Genomic DNA, 26,394 nt, shown 5'->3' with positions numbered 1-26,394 from the left:
GGTTCTTTTTTTTTTCTGTTACCCAGACTCCTTCACCATCAGTCCCACAGCCCCCAAAGAAAGGAGTCTATGAGAATCACCTTTTGCCAAACTCTCTCCTAGCTTTCTATTTCTGCCCTAAATCTCCATAACACAAGGACAGGGCCTTTCCCACATTCTTCCACATGTACCCACTCCTTTTAGAGTCTTCCTCCTCTCTCCATCATCTCCACCAGCTGCTTTTACCAAACTGAGTCCCTGAGATTCTCAAAAGGGAGCGTGCACCAATCAGTGACGGGGCAAAGCCATCCAAGAGCTGGGGAAGGGGGAGGAAAGAAAAAGGAGCTCATTGTAGATTCTGGATATTAGCCCTTTGTCAGATGAGTGTGTTGCAAAAATTTTCTCCCATTCTGTAGGTTGCCTGTTCACTCTGATGGTAGTTTCTTTTGCTGTGCAGAAGCTCTTTAGTTTAATTAGATCCCATTTGTCAATTTTGGCTTTTGTTGCCATTGCTTTTGGTGTTTTAGACATGAAGTCCTTGCCCACGCCTATGTCCTGAATGGTATTGCCTAGGTTTTCTTGTAGGATTTTAATGGTTTTAGGTCTAACATTTAAGTCTTTAATCCATCTTGAATTAATTTTTGTATAAGGGGTAAGGAAGGGATCCAGTTTCAGCTTTCTACATATGGCTAGCCAGTTTTCCCAGCACCATTGATTAAATAGGGAATCCTTTCCCCATTTCTTGTTTTTGTCAGGTTTGTCAAAGATCAGATAGTTGTAGATATGCGGCATCATTTCTGAGGGCTCTGTTTGGTTCCATTGATCTATGAACTCAAACAAATTTACAAGAAAAAAACAAACAACCCCATCAAAAAGTGGGCAAAGGACATGAACAGACACTTCTCAAAAGAAGACATTTATGCAGCCAAAAAACACATGAAAAAATGCTCATCATCACTGGCCATCAGAGAAATGCAAATCAAAACCACAGTGAGATACCATCTCACACCAGTTAGAATGGCCATCATTAAAAAGTCAGGAAACAACAGGTGCTGGAGAGGATGTGGAGAAACAGGAACACTTTTACACTGTTGGTGGGACTGTAAACTAGTTCAACCATTGTGGAAGTCAGTGTGGCGATTCCTCAGGGATCTAGAACTAGAAATACCATTTGACCCAGCCATCCCATTACTGGGTATATACCCAAAGGACTATAAATCATGCTGCTATAAAGACACATGCACACGTATGTTTACTGCGGCACTATTCACAATAGCAAAGACTTGGAACCAACCCAAATGTCCAAGAACGATAGACTGGATTAAGAAAATGGGGCACATATACACCATGGAATACTATGCAGCCATAAAAAATGATGAGTTCATGTCCTTTGTAGGGACATGGATGAAACTGGAAAACATCATTCTCAGTAAACTATCGCAAGGACAAAAAACCAAACACCACATGTTCTCACTCATAGGTGGGAACTGAACAATGAGAACTCATGGACACAGGAAGGGGAACATCACACTCCAGGGACTGTTGTGGGGTTGGGGGAGGGGGGAGGGATAGCATTAGGAGATATACCTAATGCTAAATGACGAGTTAATGGGTGCAGCAAAACAACATGGCACATGGATACATATGTAACAAACCTGCACATTGTGCACATGTACCCTAAAACCTAAAGTATAATAATAAAAAAATAAATAAATAAATAAAAATAAAAAAAGAAAGAAAAAGGAGCACATCTCAGCATAAGACAAAAGCTCTAAGTCTGATCCTGCCCCAACGACTGTCCCTGGACACCAAACGCTCTGTAGTTTAAGAAGGGTCAACAGCCGTGGCACATCTCCTCACTCTACACCTAGGAAGGGTAGTACTGTGTGAGATGTCTTCACCCCCACATGCTTCTCCCACTGGTACTTGTGTTCCTACATCAGTCAAGCAGCTGGGAATCAAGAGATTTATGCAAAGTTAGCATCAGTGATAGGAAGCCTTATCTGCTACATTGTAAAACGCATGGCCCTGTCATGGTGGAATGGAGAAGGAAAACAAACACCACCTCGCTCAGTCCCCAGGCTGAGCAGAGGGCTGAAGGAACTCCACTGAAAAGACACCCCCGCCCAGTCATTTCTTGGCCAGCTCGGGGCAGGTGCCAGGTAAATAAACTTGCCCAGCCCTACACCAAGTCACTGCAGACCCCATATCTCGGTCTGGCATCTTCAGTCACCAAGAGAAGGTACAAACAGGCAGAGGCAGTGGGTGGGAGAGGAATGCTCATTTACTTAAACCAGTTTGGGGAGCCCTGAGAATTAAAAAAAAAGAGAAAAACAAACTAACCACATAACCTGAAAAGTATGTTTGGGTAAGATTCTATTTGCATTTACACTATCAGCAAGTGTCTCAGTACTAGCTGACCCCACATACCTAGTGCTGCCCTAAAACACTAGGCCAGGACCAGCAGCTCATGCCTGTAATCCCAACACTTTGGGAGGCCAAAGTAGGGGGTGCTGCTTGAGCCCAGGAGTTCAAGATCAACCTGGGAAACATGGTGAAACCCCATCTCTACAAAAAATAAAAGTAAATTAGCCAAGCGTGGTGACACATGCCTGTAGTCCCAGCTATTCAGGAGGCTGAGACGGGAGGACCACTTGAGTCCAGAAGTTGGAGGCTGTGGTAATCTATGATCACACCACTGCACTCCAGCCTGGACAACAGAGCAAGTCCCTGGGAAATGAAAAGAAAAGGGAAAGGAAAGAACCTAAACTTTGAGTATCACACCACAAGAAGTCACTTTTACTAAGAAGTTATATACCCAGATCCTCAGTAGGCTCCAGGTCCCAATCTCCCATAATGAAGAGTTTGGGCCACAGCTGTGAGGCCTTGCTTTTCATCTGAAAGCACTGTTATGTAACTAACCTACCTTTATGTGCCTTTCCATTTTTACAGAATCCTGTGTTCCCTAAAAACCTTCTTCCAGGGCACTGAAAGGCTCTCTCTCTAGAATGAGTTTGATGAGTTTGATTCTGACAAGCATAGCATTGCCTGGCAGCTTGGTGAATACAGACAGAGATTAGATCAGTAGATGAATTAAAAGCAAACACAGAGGAAATCCACAAATAGACCAAAATTTCCACTTCTGGCCCATTTGTTGCTGTTGATGAAACTCTTCCTTTCAATAGTCAGCCTTCCCTAAATCTAAAAAGTTGTGTGAATCGCCCACGGGTGATCTTAAACAGTAGATGCTTTTTATGCTTATTCAGGATAAAGACTATTCTCAGTAAAAAGAGTTCTCTCCCTCTCTATATTTTTTTTAAAAAAAGGTATGGAATGCAAAATTTTAAGGATTGAGGGAAACAGCTTAATATTCTAGTTTGTACTCTGGTATGTTGAAAATATACTGGGTTAAAATTCAAATCTATGAAAAAACTTGAAAGTCTTAGAAGAGGGGAAATGTTCACAAAATATTTTTGAAACTTCAGAGAAATGTATTCAACTAACATAATGAGAATCAACTGGTTGTACATGTAGAATCTCATTTAAGAAGAGATAAAACAGCAGCCACTTGGAAAACAATGTGCATTAACACTTCAGATTTGGCATTATTCTCAGCTATGCTTGACTTTTCCCTCCCAGATTTTAACTGTATGGCAAAACATTGTCTAAGAGCTCCTTTTAGATCTGTCCACCCCTTCCTCTCCTTTAGATAGATAGCCATTTTTATGGGTTTCTAGACATCTGACATATAATTGAGAAAGCTGCCAGAATTTGGACAAGTCTCCTGTATTCTCACATACACACGCTGGCTCTCTTTCTGACCTTAAAACACATAAACAGTATCTCATATCCAAGTGGCTTCAGGATGGGGGCTGACGACCAGAAAGACCAAATGCATGATTAGAAGATGGGAATTTTCAGCCCTCTCCACCCCCATCTCTGGGGAAGGGAAGGGGGCTGAAGACCAAGTTATAAAAACTCTTGGAAGTATGAGCTTCAGAGAGCTTCTGAGTGGCATTCCCAGAGAGGGCATGGAAGCTCTGCACACTCCTTACACCCAGCTCTTCCATGTGGCTATTCCTGAGTTGTATTCTTTATAACAAACCAGTGAACTTTAGCATTTTCCTGAATTCTCAGAGTTATTCTAATGAATTATCAAACCTAGGCAGGCTATGAAACCCCAAAATTTGTAGCCAAGTCAGACAGAAGTGCAGGTGACTGGGATCTGGGACTTGCAATTGGCATCTGAAGTGAGAGCAGTTTTGTGAGATTGAGCCCTTAAGCCTCTGGAGTCTGACGCTAACTCGAGGAAGTAAATATCAGAATAGAACTGAGTTTTTGAAAACCCAGTTGGGGCTGGAGAATCAGAGAACTGGTATGGAAGAGAACTGCATATTCCACAAGAACAGGTTAGCCACTGATACATAAACACAGTCTATTGAGCAGCAAGAATACAGGCCTAGAATCCTTCTTAGTAAGCACAAAAGTATCTTCTTACCCAAAACCAAGTCCCCTTCTACCCATTTCTCCTCTGCTTCCATTTCATCACAGGACTCCCATCTCAACCTAGCCAGCCCCATCCCTCTTCCTCCTCCCAAGACAGAGGGATGGAATTTATTTTCTCTCTCTCTCTCTCTCACACACACACAGACACACACAGGCAGACCATGACTCAATCATGCTAGAGAGCCCCCCCTCAATTAATTCTAGAGCTATCTTCATTCATCTAATTTATCTTCATTTACAGGATGAACCTGAGAAAACCCAAGTGGACCATAAACCAAGGAAGAACGGCTCCAAGGTTCCTGCTGATGGCATGACAGAGTCAAGGACACTGCTCTGTGCTGTCACACCACTGACAGCAGGCAGGCATGGAGCCAGGATGGAAGCAGATGGCCTGTCTCTAGAACAAACCCCCGGGGCCATGCTTCTGAGCACCCAGAAGTCAGACAGGGAACCCACACAACCACACTGGGGCCAGGTATCTCAAACAGATGGAATTATCCCCTCACTCCTCTACTCTGTCCTCATTAGTGGAGGTGACCTCACAGCTTCACATAACTGCCCAGGTTGCAATATGTCTCATACTAAACAAGCCTCTGACAACTAGAGAATAGAAGCCCTGGTTACCAAGGCAGTGGCCTAGATTGCTGAATTCAAGCCCCAAGTGTGTGTCTCTGCCACTGAGGGCCACATAAAAGACACACAAAGGTTGCCACAAATTTGGAAGGCTCAGCACTAATGGCGAAATTTTCAAACATATAAAAGCAATTGACTGTAAGCCATAGTATTAAGAAATTCTAATAAAGATCCAAACCAGATGTTCAATGTCGGCACTCTGTAATTCATTTAAACTGGCAGTTTTGTCAGGACCTGAAGCCCTAAAGTTGAACCACAGAGTTATCTTCTCAGATCACCATCCAACCAACCAACCAACCAAGCACAGGTCCTTACCACCAGCAGCACACCCTGTGCTGGGCACAGGCACAACGGAGTCCCAAAATAAGTGCAAGCAGCCTATTCAGCATCCAGTTAAGGAGGCAAAAGCCACACTCAAAGCCCCTTGAGACCAGCTGGGTACTGAATCAGGAGGAAAGCCCTACCACCGCTCCATACGACTGCCACCTCAAGGCCCACAACACATTTGCACAGAAAACCCTGCAGCTGGACTTCTGCTTTTAAAGGAGTCATTTCCTGTGTCACCAGCTTCCCTTTCTCAATGAGTTACTTCCTTTTTAAATTTGTTTTCATATTCAGCAAAAGAAACCTCTAGAAAAAAATGATGCTTTATTTTTGAAAGCCAACTGATTTTATTTTTAAAGGACCTTTATTATTGACTTAGAAGTAAGCTGGGAAGCGGTGGGAATGTAAATAATTCATCTAAGGTATGGGCTATGAGAGAGGTTAGGAAGCCAAAGAATAGACCATGCTCAGCAATTCCTCAGAGAAGAAAGGAAACAGTTGCTCTCAATGCTAGCCAGAAACAAATGGGTCAGAGCCCAAAGATGACTTCCTAATGGGGCACTGATGCCCTTTGAGCCTGATACTATAGGATCTATGTTCTGCTATCTCTCAAGAAAATAGGGAAATAGGTCCAAAAATCACTTTAATTTCCCTTTCAACTCAATCTTAATTCATATTCCTTTGGTAACATGGGCAATAATCTCTCCCCTCAAGTGCAACTCACAAAGGAAGAGCAAATCACAAATGTTAACTTCATAAACCGTAGACAGTTGGGAGGCCAAGTAGGGGGGATCACTTGGGCCCAGAAGTTTGAGACCAGCCTGGACAACACAGGGAGACCCTGATTCTACAAAAAAATTAAAAATTAGCTGAGTACAGTGGTGTTTGCCTGCAGTCCTAGCTACCCAGGAGGTTGACGCAGGAGCATCGCTTAAGCCTAGGAGGTTGAGGCTGCAGTGAGCTGTGACAGTGCCACTGCACTCCATGCTGGGCAAAAGAGCGAGACCCCATCTGAAAAATAAAAAATTGCAACAGGCGGAGCACAGTGGCTCACGCCTGTAATCCCAGCACTTTGAGAGGCCGAGGTGGGTGGATCACCTGAGGTCAGGAGTTTGAGACTAGGCTGGCCAACATGGCAAAACTCCATCTCTACTAAAAATACAAAAAATTAGCCAGGCATGGTGGCAGGTGCCTGTAATCCCAGCTACTTAGCAGGCTGAGGCAGGATAATTGCTTGAACCCGGGAGGTGGAGGTTGCAGTGAGCCAAGATGGCGCCACTGAACTCAGCCTGGGCGACAAGAGCAAAACTCTGTCTCAAAAAAAAAAAAAAAAAAAAAAAAAATTGCAACAGTGGTAACAGTGGGCTATTCTTGACATTGAGTGTGAAAAATGCAAAGAAATTTAATGAAAATTTGTTCTAGAACAATTGTTTTCCTATAATTAAAAATTTAGAACAAATAAAATACTTCATACTTACACAGCCTTCAAAGCACTTCCATAAACATTACCTAACTTGATCCTCAAATCAACCCTGTGTAAAAGGCACAGTAGGGCTTATTAATTCCATTAAAAAATAAGAAAAGATACTATGAGTAACCGTAAGCTAACAAATTAGACAATTTCGATAAAATAAATCAATTCCAAGAACGACACAAACTACTGAAACCAACTCGAGGAAACAGAAAATCTGAATGAATCTAAAACAGGCAAAGAGATTAAACTGGTAAATTTAAAACTTCCCCCAAAGAAAAGACCTGGACAAGACTGATGAATTCTACCAAACATTTAAAGAATTAATACCAATTGTTTGTAAACTTTTCCAAAAAATACTGAGGGAAGAAGCACTTTCCAACTCATTCCATCACGCCAATATTACTCTGGTGCCAAAACCAAACAAAGGCATCACCAGGGGGAAAAAAAACTACAGACCAGCATCTTTTATTGAATATAGATGCAAAAATCCTCAACAGAATACTAGTAAACCAAATCCAGCAACACATAAAAAGGATTATACACCACAAACAAACAGGATCTATCCCAGGAATGCAAGGTTGCTTTAACATCTGAAAATCAATTAATATAATACACAACAATCAACAGAACAGAGGACAAAACACACATGATCATCTTAATACACACAGAAAAAGCATTTAACAAAATCCAACACTCTTTTATGATAAAAACACTAAACAAACTAGGACTAGAAGAGAACCTCCTCAATAAAGGGCATTTATGAAAAACTCACAGCTGACGTCATACTTAATGATAGAAGATTGAATGTTTTCACCCTAAGGTCAAGAACGAGACAAAAATGTCAGCTCTTGCGACTTCTACTCAACATTGTTCTAGAAGTTCTAGCCAAGGTAACTGGTAAGAAAAGAAATAAAAGGTATCCCTATTGGAAAGGAAGTAAAACTATCTCTATTTGCAGATGACATAATCTTGCATATAGAAAGTCCTAAGGAATCCACCAAAAAACTATAAATGAAACCAACAAGGCTGTAGGATGTAAGATCAATGTGTAAAAATCAACTGTATTTCTATACACTTGCAACGAAAATTCCAAAAACAAATTAAGAAAACGACTCCATTTATAACAGTATCAAAAAATAAAATATTTAGGAAATAATTTAACAAAAGAAATATAAGATGTTGATGTAGTTTGGATATTTGTCCCCTGCAAATCTCATGTTAAAATTTGATTCCCAGTGTTATAGGTGAGGCCTAGTGGGAGGTGTCTGGGTCATGGGGATAGATCCCTCATGAACGGCTTGTTGCTGTCCTGAAGGTAATGAGTGAGTTCTCATTCTATTAGTTCTCCTCAGATCTGATTATTAAAGAGCCCAGCGCCTCCTTTTCTCTTTCTCTCTTTCTCCTTCTCCTCTTTCGCCATGTGACACACCTGCTCCCCCTTTGCCTTCTGTCATAATTGGAAGCTCCCTGATGCCCTCACCAGAAACAGATGCCTGTGCCATGCTTCTTCTACAGCCTATAGAACTGTGAGCCAAATAAACCTTTGTTCTTTAGAAATTACCCAGCCTCAGGTATTCCTTTACAGCAGTGGTCCCCAACCTTTTTGGCACCAGGGACCGGTTTCATGGAAGACAATTTTTCCATGGAACGGGGAGATGGGAGGTAGGGGTATGGTTTCGGGATAAAACTATTCCAGCTCAGATCATCACGCATTAGATTCTCATAAGGAGTGCAAAACCTAGATCCCTGGCATGTGCCTTTCACAACAGGGTTCGCACTCCTATGAGAATCTAATGCCATCGCTAATCTGAGAGGAGGCGGAGGTCAGGCAGTAATGCTCGCTCACCTTGCTGCTCACCTCCTGCTGTGTGGCCCATTCCTAATAGGCCCAGGGGTTGGGGACACCTGCTTTACAGCAATACAAAACGGACTGAGACAATTTATACTATAAAAACTGCAAGGCCAGAAGCAGTGGCTCACACCTGTAATCTTAGCACTTTGGGAGCAGCAGACAGGAGGATGACTTAAGCTCAGGAGTTAGAAACCAGCCTGGGCACCATAGGGAGACCCTCTCTCTACAAATAATTTAAAAATTACCCGGTTGTGGTGGCATGCGCCTGTGATTCCAGCTACTAGGGAGGCTGGGCAGGAGGACTGTGTAAGCCTGGGAGGTTGAGGCTGCAGTAAGCCATGCTTGCATCACTGCAATCCAGCTTGGGTGACAGAGCAAGACCATGTCTCAAAAAACAAACAAACAACAACAAAAAACAACATTGCTTGAAGCAATTAAAGAAAACCTAAATAAATGGAAGACACCCCATGTTCATGAATTGGAAGACTTAATATTGTTAAGACAGCAATACTTCCCAAATTTATTTACAGATTGAATGCGATCCATATCAAAATCCCAGCTGCCTTCTTTGCAAAAATTAACAAACTGATTCTAAAATTCATATAGAAATGCAATGGACTCAGAATAGCTAAAACAATCTTGAAAAAATGATCAAATTTGGAGGCCTCACACTCCTTGATCTCAAAACTTACTACAAAGCTATAGTAATCAAGACAGTGTGGTGGTACCAGCATAACGAGAGACATATAGATCAGAGAAACAAAATTGAGAGTTTAGAAATCAATCCTGGTACCTATGGCCAACTGATTTTTGACAAGGGTGCAAAGTTAATTGAATGGGGAAAAGAATAGTCTTTTTGACAAATGGTGCTGGGACAATTGGATATCCACATGCAAAAGAATGAAGCTGGATTACTCCCTTACACCATATGCAGAAACTGACTCAAAATGGATCACAGATCTAAATGTAAGAGCTCAAACTATAAAACTGTTAAAACAAAGAAGTAAATCTTTATGATTGTGGGTTAGGCAAAATCTTCTTATACATGACATCAAGGCATAAGAGACAAAACAAGTAAACTGAACGTTATCAAAATTAAAAACTTTTGCACTTCAAATGATACCATCAAGAAATGAAAAGACAATGGAAGAAAATATTTACTCACACTATCTAGTAAGGAATTTGCATCTAGAATATATAACTTAGTGATAAAAAAGATAAATAACCTAATTAAAAAGTGGGGAAAGAATCCGAATAGACATTTCTCTAAAGAATATATACAAATACCCAATAGCCACATGAAAAGTCGCTCAATATCATCAGCCATTAGGGAAATGCAAATGAAAACCAAATACAAATCAAAACTACTCCACACCTACTGGGATGGCTATAACCAAACAGACAGACAGTAAAAAGTGTTGGAGAGGATATGGAGAAATTGAAACCCTCAAATACTACTGGCAGAAATGTAAAATGGTGCAGCCACTTTGAAAACGTTTGGCAGTACCTCAAAATGTTTGACATAAAGTTACCATATGGCCTAGCAATTCTACTCCTAGGTATATACCCGAGAAATGAAAACATAAATCCATGAATGTGAATGTTCATAGCAGCATTATTCATCATAGCCAAAAGTGGAAATAACCCAATGTCCATCAACTGATAAATAGGTAAATATAGCACATCAATAAAATGGGGTATTGTTCGACAATAAAAAAGGAATAAAGTCCTGATACTTGCTACAACATAGCTGAACCCTGAAAACATGATTTGTGGCTTCCTTCCTTCCCTTCCTTCCTTCCTCCCTCCCTCCTTGCTTTCTTCTTTTCTTCTTTCTTTTCTTCCCTCTGTGGCCCAGGCTGGAGTACACTCGGCTCGCTGCAGGCTCCCGTGATTCTCCTGCCCTGGCCTGCCGGCTGCCTGCGATTGCCGGCGCGCGCCACCACCTCTCCCTGGTTTTTCTCCTTTGGCTGGAGGCACGGTTTCGCCATGTCGGCCAGGCTGGTCTCCAGCTCCTGACCTCGAATCATCGGCCCGCCTCAGCCTCCCGAGGTGCTGGGACTGCAGACGGAGGCTCGCTCACTCGGTGCTCGGTGTTGCCCGGGCTGGAGTGCGGTGGCGTGGTCTTGGCTCGCTGCAGCCTCCGCCTCCCAGCCGCCTGCCTTGCCCTCCCAGGGTGCTGGGATTGCAGCCTCTGCCCGGCCGCCGCCCCGTCTGGGAGGTGGGGAGCATCTCTGCCTGGCCGCCCATCATCTGGGTTATGAGGAGCTCCTCTGCCCGGCCGCCCCGTCTGGGAGGTGAGGAGCGCCTCTGCCCAGCCGCCACCCCGTCTAGGAAGTGAGGAAGGTCTCTGCCTGGCCGCCCATCGTCTGGGATGTGAGGAGCGACTCTGCCCGGCCGCCACCCCGTCTGGGAAGTGAGGAGCGCCTCTGCCCGGCCGCCCCATCTGGGAAGACGTGAGGAGCGCCTCTGCCCGGCCGCCCCGTCTGGGAAGTGAGGAGCGCCTCTGCCCGGCCGCCCCGTCTGGGAAGTGAGGAGCGCCTCTGCCCGGCCGCCCCGTCTGGGAAGTGAGGAGCGCCTCTGCCCGGCCGCCCCGTCTGGGAAGTGAGGAGCGCCTCTGCCTGGCCGCCCCGTCTGGGATGTGAGGAGCGCCTCTGCCCGGCCGCCCCGTCTGGGAAGTGAGGAGCGCCTCTGCCCGGCCGCCCAGTCTGGGAAGTGAGAAGCGCCTCTGTCCGGCCGCCCCGTCTGGGAAGTGAGGAGCGCCTCTGCCCGGCCACCACCCCGTCTAGGAAGTGAGGAGCGTCTCTGTCCAGCTGCCCCGTCTGGGAAGTGAGGAGCACCCCTGCCTGGCCACCCCGTCTGGGATGTGGGGAGCGCCTCGGCCCGGCCGCCTCGTCTGGGAGGTCTACCACAGAGGCCAGAAGCAATGTGGGGGCTGGACGTGGTGGCTCACGCCTGTAGTCCCAGTACTCTGGGAGGCCGAGGCAGGTTGATCACTTGAGGCTAGGAGTTCGAGACCAGCCTGGCCAACATGGCGAAACATATGAAAAATACAACTGACAAACCAACCAACCAACCAAGCAACAACAAAACAGGTCTGCCCTGGAGTCGTACTCTAATTTTTTCTATTTTCCTCCCTTTCTGATCCTTTATCCCACTTTCTTTTTCTTCCTCTTCCTTCTCCTTCTTCTTTGTCAAATAGAGGACTGAGTTATTATCATTGATCCATACAAAGTCCCTCTCTCATTTATTTTCTTTAATTTCCACCCCCCATTTCTATTCCCCGTCTTCCCATGGGCAACCTTCCTAATATGTTTGATATGCATCTTTTTGTTTGTATGTACTTTTAGAAAATGTTTGTTTTGTGTGCAAAAAAAAAATTAAAAAAAAAAGAAAACATGATTAGTGAACTGATTCAGTCATATAAGACTACATATTCTACTATTCCACTTACATGAAATGTTTAGATAATCAAATCTATTGAGACACAAACTAGATCATCAGTTACCTAGGACTGGAGGTGGGAAGGAAGAGGAATGGAGTGTGACACCTAATGGGTATAGGGTTTCCTTTGGGGGTGATAAAATGTTCTAAAAATTAAATTGAGATAATAGTTGTACAATTCTGTCGATAAATTAAAAACTATTGTGAAGTTTTTAAATAGTGAATTGTATGGCAGGTAAACTATATCTCAATAAAACTATTTTTAAAAAAGAACATGGAGGCTCAGACCAGGGAAATGTAGCAGGAGGAGTGTCCTGTGATTTCTAACAAAATGTTCAACTATACCACACAGATTTGCTCTGTTGTCCAGGCTGGAGTACAGTGGGGCAATTACGGCTCACTGGAGCCTCAACCTCCCAGGCTCAAGTGATCCTCCCACCTTAGCCTCCTGAGCAGCTGGGACTAAAGGCACAAGCCATCATGCCCTACTAATTTTTTGTTTGTTTGTTTTTGGTAGAGTCAGGGTCTCATTTTGTTGCCCAGGCTGGTCTCAAGCAATCCTCCTGCTTTGCCTTCCCAAAGTGCTGGGATTACAGGAGTGAGCCAGCACACACATCCAAAGTACGTGCTTTAAATAGTGTCTTATGTGTGTCACTTGGAGAGACACATGCTTGAGAGAGGTGGTAGGTCTCACCATCCCATCAATTTGGGGCTTTAAATTTCTCTTGAGGAAGCCCACATGTGCTATATAAATTCTATTTACAGAAAGAGGTGAAAAAAATGACATCATCCCTCTTTTCCACAACAGATATAGCCAAGTATGGTATATGAAACATCCTAGAGTTATAATTGTCAAGCCCAAAAGGCTTTTTTTACTTTGTGGGCAGGGGGATTTTTTTAAATTCTAACTTTTAACATTTGACTTCTTCCTTTTAACATTTGACCTCCAGATTTGTGGGGGAATTTCTTCCCTCACAAATTCCCTATCTTTTGCTGCTAAAACTTCTTGGGATGCCAAGGAGGCCAAGAGGTCTGGGAAACAGGACAGGGCTAGCTCCCTCCAGATTCGGAGCCCCACAGGGGCCTTACTCTTTGTATCCCTGGAAGTAGAAACTGAGCCTCCAACACAGAGCTGATGCTCAATCAGTGCCCACTGCAGGGCAAGTGTCTGATACATAAAGGACCCCTCCTCACCTGATGATCTGTCGCATACTGAGAAGGCCTAGCTAATCGTTTAGTGATGCCGCAGTTCAGCTCTAGGCTAACGGCTGGGGGATGGCTTGGCATAGCTCTTCCCTTGGCCCTTTGCCCTGAAGGTCCCACTCCTCCTTTCCATGCCTTGGTCTTGCCCTCCCAGCCCTCCTCCCCCATGCTGAATCAAGGGCTTCAGGAGGGAAACAAGCGTGATTCTGGCACCAACCCTTTCTGCTCAAGTGGTCTGCCCTGAGGAGACTGTTAATCAGGTGTATATTAGCATTAATGCTAAAAGTCCAAAATTTGAGTGTTTTTTTTTCCCAGTTTCATGTCTTTGGGTTCCCAGTCTCCCTGATTCCTCCAAAGTTGAAGTGTATTTTATATATGTTCGTTCTCACTTAGTCATCAGCCTTAAAATGGAGAAGTACACAATTTATTGTCCAGGGTTGGAACAACCATACAATAGGCCCTTTTCCAGGAATGCGAGATAGAATCAAACGGTACGGACTGCATAGCTCACATTTCCCTGACAATCACTGGGGCCCAGGCTCCCCGGAAGCATGGGAGAGGGGTGGGTCAGGGGGATTCTCAGTGGGTGAGTCAAGGCAGACCATCGTCTTAGGTACATCTTAGTTTTAAGCTGTCTCACCAACCAAAGCAGAAAAATACACACACACACACACACACACACACACACACACACACACAGGCAGAACCCAGACAACAAACTACCTGTTTAAACCCCTTCCTTCCTAACCTCCAAAAAACCACCAAACAAAAACATTACCCAGAAGCCAAGGGAGGGCAAATTTCATTGCTTTTTTAAGAGACAAGGCACCAGCTACACTGCTGTTCTCCTGAGATAAGCTTCTAACTCCTGAGAGAGGCTCCACTCCACCTAAAACCTAAGACTCTACAGGTAAAGAATAATCTGGAAAACCACTTGATAAACTGAAAAAAGCTTGTACTAAGGATGAAGAAAGCACTTCAAATTTCCAAAATAGCACTTTATGCTATTTTATTTAAAAAGACACCCAAGCCAGGTGTAGTGGTACATGCCTGTAGTCCCAGCTACTCGGGAGGCTGAGTCAGGAGGATCCCTTAAGCCTGGGAGTTGAGGCTGCAGTGAGCTATGATTGTACCACCACACTCCAGCCTGGGCAACACAGCAAGACCTTGTCTCTAAAAAAAAAAAAAGAAGAAAAATAAAAAGAGACCCAAACTGTATCTCTGAAGGCCAAGATTATAAGGTAAGAGGATGGGATTTGCTTATCAGGAAGTGTCCACCCACCAGGAAGCCAAAGCCTCCTCCAGAGAAGCCAATCTAGCAATGAATGTGTCTTCTCTTCTCACTCATGAGATGCCCATGGGTTCTGGAACCATCTGGATTTGTCTGAGGTTATATTTTAGACAGAGTAGAAATCCCCTTCCACAGACAGAAATCATAGAAGGCCCTCCCCACAAAACTTCTCCCCCATCCCCAAGCTATTCTGGCAGGAAGAACAAGGGGGGAAAGAGCACGTGCTAACAGATGGGGCTCCTGTGCAGAGATCTGGGATTGTGTAACTTCAATCTGTTGCTGCCAAACAACCATAATGTGCATCTCTTCAGAAATAATTACTGGAAAATTCAAAATACCAACTGCCTCTCTCACAAAGTAGCAACCGCCCACACGGGGCTGAGAAGCTGATGCTGGATAAAGAAGAGGAGGGAGGAATGTTCAGCAAGAGAGGGGCCTCCAGACAGAGCAATCTCAGCCAGCATGCTGGGTGCATGAGACACATCCATGGTAGGACCACAAGCCAATAGACGGCTATATAATTTCTTCAGCCAGTTCTGCTCCTGTTTAAGAAAGAGGGCAGCAGGAAGGAGTGGGGTTGGGAAGGGCATAGTGAAGAGACGCCAAAGGAAGAAAGCAACGGGAAAAGCTTTGCTATCTAAGAATGTATACCCTTGTATATCCTTTCATGCAAGTTTTTTAAAAAGTGGAAAAGGGCCGGCCGGGCGTGGTGGCTCACACCTGTAATCCCAGCACTTTGGGAGGACCAGGCGGGCAGATCACGAGGTCAGGAGATCGAGATCGTCCTGGCTAACACGGTGAAACCCCATCTCTACTAAAAATACAAAAAATTAGCCGGGCGTGGTTGCAGGCGCCTGTAGTCCCAGCTACTCGGGAGGCTGAGCCAGGAGAATGGCCTGAACCTGGGAGGTGGAGCTTGCAGTGAGCGGAGATCGTGCCACTGCACTCCAGCCTGGGCCACAGAGCAAGGCTCCATCTCAAAAAAAAAAAAAAAGGTGGAAAAGGGCCTTGTGGTAGCCAGCCTCCAAGAACGGCCCCCATAAGTCTCACCTCCTGGTACACATGCCCTTGAACTGACCTGTGTAACCAAAAGGATACTGTGGAAATAAGTGTGACTTTTGAGGCTAAGTCACAGAAGACTCGGCAGCTTCTATCTTGCTTGCTCTTGGATCACTCACTCTGGGGCAGCCAGCTGCCATGTTGTGAGGATACTCAAGCAACCCAGCAGTGGTCCACATGGTGAGGACTGCAGCCTCCTACCAACAGCCAGCACTCACAGCCCAGGCAAATGAGTAAGCCGCCTTAGGAGAGGATTCCTGAGCCTCAGTCAAGTCTTTAAACAACCGCAGTCCCAGCCGACATCTTGACAGCATTCTCAAAAGTGACCTGAGCCACACCACCCAGCTCCCAAATTTCCCAACTACAAAGACTATGTGAGATGTTCATCGTTTTCGGTTTTGGAGTAATTTGTTATGCAGCCAGAGATCACCAACAAAGGCCTCTTAAAAACTCCTCTAGCTACCATAAAACAGGTGTGCAGAGCCCCAGGCAGCTGCACACACCTACACACACCTGCCTCTTCTCAACCATGGAGATGGAATGCAAAGGCTAGTACTGAATTTTTCCACTCCTTCTTTATTTTTCACTGATAAGCTGAAGCTAGGCATTGAGGAAGCAAAATGTTTTCCATCCCACTACACTGCTTATCCAGTGATGATTTTTGCTTGACTATTTTATATCTAAATCATGCTGCAAGCTTCCAAACTTCTGATGTTTCAACTTCCTAAAATACATTTCATACTTCAGAATAATATGTGCCAAGTTCACACATGTGGAAGATGCATTTCCTGATTTTTTAAACTACTATCACTTGACAGGATACTTAAGACGATGCTTTCCCCCATCACATACCCTGCTCTGGCAACATTTTAAGACCCTTTATTTCCTCTGATATGTCTTCTCTTCAGATAATGAACAAGAGAGAGGGATTCACAAATTTCCCGGAGAGAAAAGCTGTATAGTATGTTCCAAAGAGCTCTGGATCTGCAATCTTAAAAGCTGAATTCAAAACCCAGGTCCACTACTAGCAGTAAAGGCTCTGGCCTCAATTTCCCAATCTGTGAAATGGAAATCACTTGTGTCCTATCTCGCAGAATCATGGCCATAAAAATCAAATAAGATGCTGCAAACAAAGATTACTTGTTCCCAGCACAGCTAATAAATAAATACAGCTGAAACAGATAACTGGTGATCTTCTAGGTGGGAATATTGTAATGGGAAAGCTGGAGATCAATCATTTATTGTCATATTTCCAGCAATGATATAAGACAGAGGGTCCTCGACTGGCTAAGAGAGTACCTGCATCTGCCAAACAGAACTGTCAAGATACATTTTTCATTTGTGAATTAATAAAATACTCCATGCCATTATTATTATTCCCTTGTGAGTCTGGCCATCATCAAGCTAAACCCTGGGGATCTAATCATGTTTGTTTGAACTCATAAAATTAGGTCATGTACATGCAAAGGTGAGGGTGAGATCTTGAACTCACAAGCAGCAAAGCCTTTCTAAGCCCAGATTTAATAGTCACCAGGCAATTTAGCAACCTTGTTTATGAAATCTCCACTGAGAGGGTTGTTTTAGGTGGATAAACCATGATCTCCTATCGCTACTCTGGATTTAGGAGAGTGGGACAAAATGGTTTATACCCTCCAAGATTTCCTCTGGGCAGTATAACTGGTAACCTGAAAAAGACACTGCAACTGCTCTTTCATTTAAATGTTTAAATGGCTTTAGGCCACATCCATTTTGCAGGTGGGACATTACATGGCAGCAATATAATTTTAGAAGGATTGCCGGCTCCCACAACACATACACAGGTAGAAAGTGTCTCTGCCACCCACAAGTACCAAAGTAAGTTCTACTGCTTTATTCGATGCTTGGGTAAGCCCAAAATGGGGGAGTGCAAGGTCTTGATTTTATCACTCATCTTAAAAAAAAAATTGTGATTTGACAGTTACTAAAATCTTTCCTTTCTGCAAGTAGACTTTGCTTCCCTGCCCTGGCATTTTTTATTCAGACACTGTTGCTCCTCTGTGGTTGTGCACTCTCGCAAGTTTCTGCTGGAAAAACCACACTTTTTTCCCCAGGAAGACATTCCCCTTGGGTAAGGCACCATATAGAAGCAGAGGTGCTTCCTAGGGGCACATTTACATTGTGATAGAGCAACAACAACAACAAAAAAACACATGACTCTGATCTCATTTATTAGCTGGTTGGAATCTCCAACTTCAGAGCTAAACATACATGAAAAAAACAAAGTAGCTATATCATGTTGCTAAGATTCTCAAGCTTTAAATACCTTAAAATGGAATTATATAGTACAAAAAAATCAAACTGTGGAAGAGGCAATCACAGCAAAACATTAAAAATTTAAAATTAAATTAAAAGCATTAGCCTGCGATGCTGTTGAAGGAGCCACATGGGTTGGACTGCTGGACTAGGTAATATGAAAGGTCCTAATTAGTCCCATTATTTCTAGGAAACTCTAATAAAGCATTCCCTTGTTGGAGCAGGGAAAGGATGTTAAACTAAATCCCTAGGAGGATATACTTGTAGACTTGAATGGAACACTTCAATATGTACCTAATGAAAATTTTTCACATAGTATCTGATTAAACATATAACCCAAAGCTTTAGAATAAAAAAATCAAACCTTGATTTTAACAAGGTTTCCATTCTGTTTTCTATAGTGCACACACACACAGAAACACACACACACACACACACACACACACGCAGAGTCTAAAACATTCTAAAAATACACCATATCAACCTTTTAAGAGATCTGCACAGTCAACTTACAAATTCTCATACACCCGAAGTTACATTAAAGACATTTAATGGCTTGGGTGAGGCTGGCTCATGCCTGTAACCCCAACACTTTGGGAGGCCAAGGTGGGAGGATCACTTGACCCCAGGAGTTTGAGACCAGCCTGGGCAACATAGTGAAACCCGATCACTATTTTTTTTTTAATTTAAGAAAATAAAATGTTAAAAAAAATTTAATGGGCAAAAGTTAAAAGTCTATGTGTTTGTACTTCTATTAAATGATTCCAATATTCTCCCCATTCTTCCCTAATTTCCTTTTTAAATAATTTTTATTCCTCCTTAGATCTTTGAGTCAATTGAAAATCAAGTTCATTGCAGACCAATTACATCACTTCCCCTTTGCAAAGATGACAAATAGCCAGGCCACATCAGGCTCTCCCCTGGGCCTTCCCTGAACATGCAGGCCTAGACTAATGGCACCTCACGCCCACAGTTCATTTGTTCAGCAGGTATAACCTTGCTACCTTTTCATTCTTAAAGCCATTATCCCAAGTTACTTAAACTCTGTATTTTTACTGAAATTGTAATAAGTATAGATATAGGTTGACATTTTTTTCTGTACAGGATAGTAAATACGTTAGACTTTTGCCAGACATTTGGTCTCTGTTCCAAGTACTCAACCCAGCTATTGTAGAGCAAAAGCAGCCATAGACAATACATGAATGAATGAGTATGGCTGTATTCCAATAACTTTATTTATGGGGATGACAGTGGTGGTTCAAATCTGAAATCCCAGCATTTTGGGAGGCTGAGGTGGGAGGATCACTTACTTGAGCCCTGGAGCTCAATACCAGCCTGGGCAACATAGCAAGATCCCATATCTACCAAAATATATATTACATATATATATATATAAACTTGATGGGCCCTGAAATTTTGTTTTGTTTTTTTAAGAACTACTTTATTGAGATATAATTCACAAACCATACAGTCCACCCTTCAAAATATATGATGCAATGGTTTTTAGTAAATTCACATAATCGTGTGAACTCTGATGGGCCCTGAAATTTGGATTTCACATTATTTTCATACATCACCATTAAACCATCAAAAAATGTAAAACTCACTCTTCTGTTCAGGGCCATGCAAAAAAATCGGGACAGGCAGGGCTTGGTCTATGAGTCACAGTTTGCTGATTCTGATCGAGACTACCAAAACTGTGTCAACAAACAACTTGGCATTCCCTCACAGGCCTGAGGCAGTAAATATCTGTGCACAGATCCCATTTATCTCTTTCCTTCTATTCTGGGGAAAATTCCAGAGAACTACAGTTTGTCTTTGAAATACCTAGGCATTTAATTAACACATCAAACTGGAGAGGTTTAACAAGTTGTTCCAAGGGTGATGTGAGAGCTTCTACACTAAGATTCTCTTTCTCAGAGAGAGGTAACAATCTGTAGATAAAGGTATGTGTGTTTGGGGAAGGGGGTCTATGTTGGTGAAGGAGAAACTCAAGGGGCAGAGGGCACCCACTGCAGTTTTTGTGACTAAAACAGCTACACAAAGCCACAACCCCTAAGTCCTCCATAAACACACACATGCAAACACAAAAGCCAGACATGGTAGCTCACGCCTGTAATCCCAGGACTTTGGGAGGGTGAGGCAGGAGAATCCCTTTAGGCCAGGACTTCGAGATCAGCCTAGGCAACATAGCAAGACCCTATCTCTACAAAAAATAAAAAAATTGGCCAGGCGCGGTGGCTCACCCCTGTAATCCCAGCACTTTGGGAGGCCGAGGCAGGAGGATCACGAGGTCAGGAGATCGAGACCATCCTGGCTAACACAGTGAAACCCCGTCTCTACTAAAAATACAAAAAATTAGCCAGGCGTAGTGGCGGGCACCTGTGGTCCTAGCTACTTGGGAGGCTGAGGCAGAAGAATGGCGTGAACCCAGGAGATGGAGCTTGCAGTGAGCCGAGATCGCACCACTGCACTCCAGCCTCGGCGACAGAGCGAGACTCCATCTCAAAAAACAAAACAAAACAAAACAAAACAAAAATTAGCCAGGCATGGTAGTGTGTGCCTATAGTCCCAGCTACTCAGGGGCTGAGGCAGGAGGATCATCTGAGCCCAAGAGTTGGAGGCTGCAGTGAGCTATGATCATACTACTGCATTCCAGTCTAGACAGAGATCCTGTCTCAAAACAAAACAAAACAGAGGATGAACTTGAGATTGTACCTCCTCAAAAGTCCATACCTAGGAGATGTTTCTTCACCAATATATTTCCCAGCAAAGAGAAAGACCACCACAACAGCAGCAGCATTAAACACCTTTAGTGGGAGAAAACAGACAGATAGCAAATACAGACCAGCCCAAGCTTTACAGCTACCAGTCTGGTTATTTCCAGGAAATCTCTTTAGCTAGAGTTTTATTTTACCAGTAAGCCTAAAACCTGCTTCTATATGTGGCTTCAAAAAAAATCTACAACCTTATCCACCACTTAACTCCTGGCATACAACTCTTAGGAAGAGTCATTATAGAGTTTAGATACTGCAAGTTCCTAAAGCAGTTCCAGTATAAGAAAAGTCATTTCAAAATAGTCTTAGATATTTCCCTGAGTTCAAAGAATTATACGAAGTCAGCACAGGAGTCATGGGCATGGTAAATGTAGCCCACACGTTTGACGGCCATTATGTATCAGGAAGCCAGAATCTTTACATATTTCAACTCCAACTCCTGACTAACTCCTCATAAATCATTCCTCCAGAATGATTTAGTCTTATATAATTTATAACTGCTGTCCAACCATGTCTTGGAACCACAAAAGTATGAAAGACTATCTTTACCAGGAACAAAACAATCAATAATTTTGGGAGAAAGGGAACTTATCCAGTCCCAGAAATTAAACTTCAATATGAAATAACTCTGAAGGGCTTTCTGCCCACTGAAATCCCCTCCAGTCAGACCTGTGCTCTGGCTGTCTTTGCACATTTGCTGTGTATGTGTGACAAGGCCATCAGCAGTACTCTGGACTAGCTCCGGATGTTGCACACAAGGACGCTGGAAGTCAGGGTACGACCAGGTTGATGAGCAATCATCCTATTGTTTAAAGACCCTAAACTGAAAGCCTTCATAATATGCAGGGTTGTTTCCTGGACTGGACACTCCTCCACCCCTACAATTACAGTCTGCATTCATGAACTACCCCACAGAGCTTTCACGATCCATAAACATTTAAAAGTTTTCCTTTTAGAGAGAATGAAAAAGAATGTGAGAGTCACTGGTACAGGAAGGACCAAACAATTGGGTCTCTGTGGTTTTGGGGGCCTAGGTCATCCAGGCCTCTATTCAATTGGCAAAGAATCTGGCAGGATGAATCAGTCTAGCAGCTGACAAAACGATGAGGAAGGGCCGCCCAAGCTGACGGCAATTCAAAAAGGCTTTCAAACAGCTCCGTAACATGTGTCTTATGAGCTTTATTTAAATTTGATGGAAAGGCCACCAAATAGTTCTTTCAAGCTTCAAAATCTCCCTTCTGATCTGCCAGTCTTTACAGAAGAAAAGGGAAGCTATGAGGAACAAGTGTTATCTTCATCACTGAGAGTGCTACACAGCTATGCGTCGCACACAAATTCTCCAGTATATAAGCTTGCCTATTCCCATGTTGTCCCTGCCTAGAACAATGGCAAAATGCAGCCTAGGGCAAGTTGAGGGTATTGCTGAATTCTCAGCTGGGTAAGCACGGCATGGAGCTATCAATTTAAAACAAAACCAAATCAGCTTTTTGCTGATGTCATTTTACCAATAATTCCAGCTCCATCATGCAGTCTATTACCAGAGTAGCTTGACTTCCCTAGGCAACCTATGAAGAAGTTACTAAGCAATAAAAATACTTTAATTAGGGAGAGGAGAAAGTCACAATCAGTGCAAAATTTAGGTAGCTAGATAACTGAAAGCTGGCGCTGCCACTTCAGGGTGACAGTGTCAGATACTGGAACAGAGAAACCACATAAAAAGGACTTCTATCCTAGAGTCCCTTCTCCACACAGCAGCCCAGGGAGCCTTTTACAAAAGAAGCCGAAGCACAATCCCTCTGTTCAAAGCCCTCTGTTGTGGGCTGAATTATGTCTCTCAAAATGGTATGTTAAAGTCCCAACTCCTAGTACCTAAGAATGTGACCTTATCTAGAAATAATATCTCTGAAGATGTTACCAAGTTAAGATGAGGTCAAACTGGATTAGGGTGGGCCCTAACTTCAACGACTGGTGTCCTCACAGGAAGGGCACGGTAAGACAGATACATAGGGAGAAGATGGCCATGTGTTGAGGCAGAGACTGGAGTTCTGCTGCCACAAGCCAAAGAACACAAAGGATTGCAGACACCCAGCAGAGGCTAGTAGAGGCGAGAACAGACTTCCTGGAGCCTTCAGAAGAGCAAGGCCCTGCCAATACCTTGACTTCAGACTTCTGGTTCTGATTTCAATTACCCAGGACTGTGAGAGAATAATTTCTGTTGTTGTAAGCCGCTAAGTTACTCTGTTATGGCAGCCCTTGGAAATGCATATGCCCTCCAGTGGCTTTCCACCTTACTCAGAAAGAAAACCAAATCCTCACTGCAGCAGCATCTGGACCTCCTCTGACCACGCTGACTTCAGCTCCTTCTGCTCTCTGAGTAGTCAGTACACACTGACCTCCTGGCTGGTCCTCAAACTGTACCATGAACCCTCCACCTTAGGGCCTCACCTGCAGCAGGCTGGTGCTGTCAGACCTTTGCAGATGACACTCCTTCTGCTGGAAGGGTTCCTACCTCAGGAACCTCCAAGGCCTGCTCCCTCAATCTGCCTTCAGGTAGGTCTCTGTTCAAGTCACCTAATCATGAATGCCCCCACTAACTCCCCTTCAGCCTTCCCTATCTCCACCCCATATTCCCTATTCTCTCTTCCCCTGCTTTATTTTTCTCCACAGTGCTTCACACAAGCTGACATAGATATTTTGCTTAACCCATCACAGGTTCTCCCTCCACAATGTTAGCTCGAGAGAGTAGGACTTCACTGCTGAATCACAGTGCACTCTACTTAGTGAATAAGCATATGAATTCTGTTGGGACAGGTGAAATTTTATTCTGAACTGGCTGTGTGACAAAAAAGGTTTCTACTAATTAAGTGAGACAGCGGGAGCTCCTGTAGATGAAGGGCTGGGCTCTGAGGGGCTGGGAGGGTATCCATGTGCCAAGTTTTCCTAAGTAAACTGAAGGGTTCTCACCACATCCCTGCATGGAAGTGGGCGAGGTGAGTGATTCTGAAAAAGCCTCTTAAGAACCCTCCCTATCAAAAATTAACTCAAGTCTTACCTGTAATTTTTGTCTCCAGCCACACCCCAGTAGAAAGCAATTTAGCCTGAGGAATTTGTGCAGTCAAATATAAACATGATCTTCCTACTTCATTACTATACATTTTTTTAGGGGCTGAGGAGAAAGGCCTAATAGGAATGTTTGATAATGATAATCTTATACTGCAAATGCACAAACTCTTCTCAGAGGAGAAAGCCTCGATCACCACACCCCTAAAAATATATAAGCCAGGAGGTTTCAAACAGCTCTTTCTTGGTCAAACCCTCTTAAATGGTCCTAAATTTACACTTTTTGCCTTCCTTCATTGATATTTTTCAAAACTTTTAAAACAAAACAGGCAGGAAAAATGCAAGTTTTTCTTTACCTTGGCTTTTGGCCCCAGGTCCTGCCAATCCGAGTGATGGATCACAGGACTCCTTGAAAGGTGATCGGATCGGGGTTTCAGCTTCAGGGGTCTCAAAATTACCTTCAGAATCCGAGCTGCCAAGGAGGAAAAATGAGGAATTACCACTTTCAACGGTATTTCCGACACCCTTTGAAATCTACATATTCACAAAAGCCGAAAGTCCAGCACGTTTGTCTAACTTCACAACCAACCGGTCCTCAGCAGGGTCTGACCTGCGGGAGGCAACTGCGGTCTCTGAGCAGTGCCCTCCTTGGGTTTCTCAGGCTGGCATCCTGTCTCTCTGAAAGCTCCTCCATTCCCTGGAGCTTTTCTCCAGCACCATTTATTTTCGAGGTCATCCTTCCCTCAGACACCTGAAAAATGCGCTTTTCCAACAGACTCCTTTTGTCACAGGAGCCCTTTCCCAGAGGCTTTAACAATTAATACTGGTCCCACCCCCGAGTTAGGCCGATGCTAGGCATTCCTCTTTGCTCGGTAGGCCTCTACCTGCTGGAACTCCCTGGGCCCGAGGCTAAGAATGCTGTCACCTGCCTTCCGCAATCACGCGGATGACAGCCCGGCAGAGACCACCATTTCCCAGCAGCTGCCGGGGGCCTGTCATCACACGACCTTCTTCACCGCGGCTGCGTTTTGGGTACACGGTAGGGCCCCGGGAAGGGCCAGGGAGCGACTTCTTCCCCACGGGGGGGGCTCTAAGCTGCACTGGGTGAGATCAGTGACGTTGCTCCCGTGTGGAGGGGCGGGGGCTGGGGGTCGAAGCTTAGAGAAAGTGACCGAGGCCAGCGGGGATGCGGAGAGACTGCAGATTCTGGGTTGGGTTCGGAACGCTCCTAGCGAAACGGGGGCCAGAAAACCCACGGGAGGACAGAAGATCCTGAACTTTCGGACGCACACGGGGACCCGACTCCGGGCGGGGACGCGGCACGGCCGTGAGGACGGTTTCGCGGGTGGCGACCACACACACGCACACAGAGGGAGCCGCAGATGGATGGAGGCAAGCGCGTCTGCATCTCAGCGGGCACGCCGTGTACTTGCCTGAAACTCAAGGATTTGGTCTCGGCTTGCGAGTCCTCCTCCTCGGGGTCGCCCTCGGGCCCGCCGGCCTCGTCCTCGCCGGCAGCCCCGCCGCGTACCGCAGACCACGTCCATTTCGCCCACTGCACGGGGGACAGGATCTGCCACGGGCTGAACGCCATGAGCGCAGCTCCTCCGGCTCCAGCTCCTAGGGGCAGGGGAATGGGTGGGGAGAGCCTTTTTCCCTTTCAAAATGGAGGGAACCGGTGACAGGCGCCAGCAAGCGTTTCCAGCGGAGGCGCGGATGTGGTTAAACGAGCGCCGTCGGGGGCCCTGGTGGAGTGCTTCCTCCCGCCGGCGGCCGGCGCCGCGTCCTCCTCGGCCTCCTCCCCACACGGTGCGGTCGCAGCGGGCCCCGCGCCGGGCTCCACTCGCCGGGAAGACGCCCGTCCTGTGGCCTCCTCAGGCCCCCGGTCCGCGGCGCCCAGCGGCTAGACCTCTGCTGCTCCCGCTCCGGACTCGCTGACTCCCGCCTCCCGGCCGGCGGGGCGCGCATCAGCTGCCGCGGGAGCCGCGCCCCAGAAGCCGCCCCCTCGGACCGTACTACTAGCGCGCGCGCGCGGGGGCGAGGGCGGCGCCGGGGCTTTGAAGTCGGCCGCGCGCCCGCCGGATCCCCCCGCCGCGGCGTCACGCTGGTCGCGCCCCGACTGAGGGCCGGGGCTTCCCGGCTGCGCCGGGAGACCCGGTCACCCCCCTACAGCTCCGCCGGCGTCCGGAGCAGAGGAGGACCGTTTTCTGAGCCGGGGTACGCCGCCCTCTTCCTCTTTCCTTATTCCTTTTTAAAATTTTTTAAACTTTTTCATCTTGCCACTGTGACTTCACGGCGATGGTGATATTGGACTGCACACAAGCCCCTTGTTAGCAAAAAAAAAAAAAAAAATACAAAACTTTGCGGCCGCTGTGGACTGTTGTTTTCCCCTCCCTAACCCTGGCAGCGTGGGGGATTTCAGCCTGTTCATCTCCATCCCTGGCATTCCTGGGATTTGAAAATCCCTCGGCAAAGCCGCAAAAGTGACCGAGGACTGGAA

The 26,394-nt window shown here is 45.1% G+C and overlaps 1 protein-coding gene across 10 annotated transcripts in view; it reads right to left on the bottom strand.

The window, feature by feature from the left end:
• TACC1 (transforming acidic coiled-coil containing protein 1) overlaps positions 1 to 26,394 on the bottom strand; it is a 124,199-nt gene that overhangs the window by 41,968 nt on the left and 55,837 nt on the right. For 4 of the 10 annotated variants that reach the window (XM_032144321.2, XM_032144316.2, XM_032144319.2 and 1 more), the window contains exon 2: positions 24,251 to 24,366. Coding sequence is in view for 9 of the 10 variants with exons in the window: in XM_032144316.2 (XP_032000207.1) it covers positions 24,251 to 24,366 (116 nt within the window). In the remaining variant the exon portion in view is untranslated. Of the gene's footprint in view, positions 1 to 24,250; positions 24,367 to 25,327; positions 25,952 to 26,394 lie in introns of those variants that run through there. The other 6 variants (XM_032144315.2, XM_032144313.2, XM_032144312.2 and 3 more) reach the window with 5 other exon arrangements.

Source organism: Hylobates moloch, unplaced genomic scaffold (genome assembly GCF_009828535.3).
Source record: "Hylobates moloch isolate HMO894 unplaced genomic scaffold, HMol_V3 SCAFFOLD_22, whole genome shotgun sequence".
NCBI classification, from domain to species: Eukaryota; Metazoa; Chordata; class Mammalia; order Primates; family Hylobatidae; genus Hylobates; species Hylobates moloch.
This window is presented reverse-complemented; position numbering and strand designations above follow the sequence as displayed.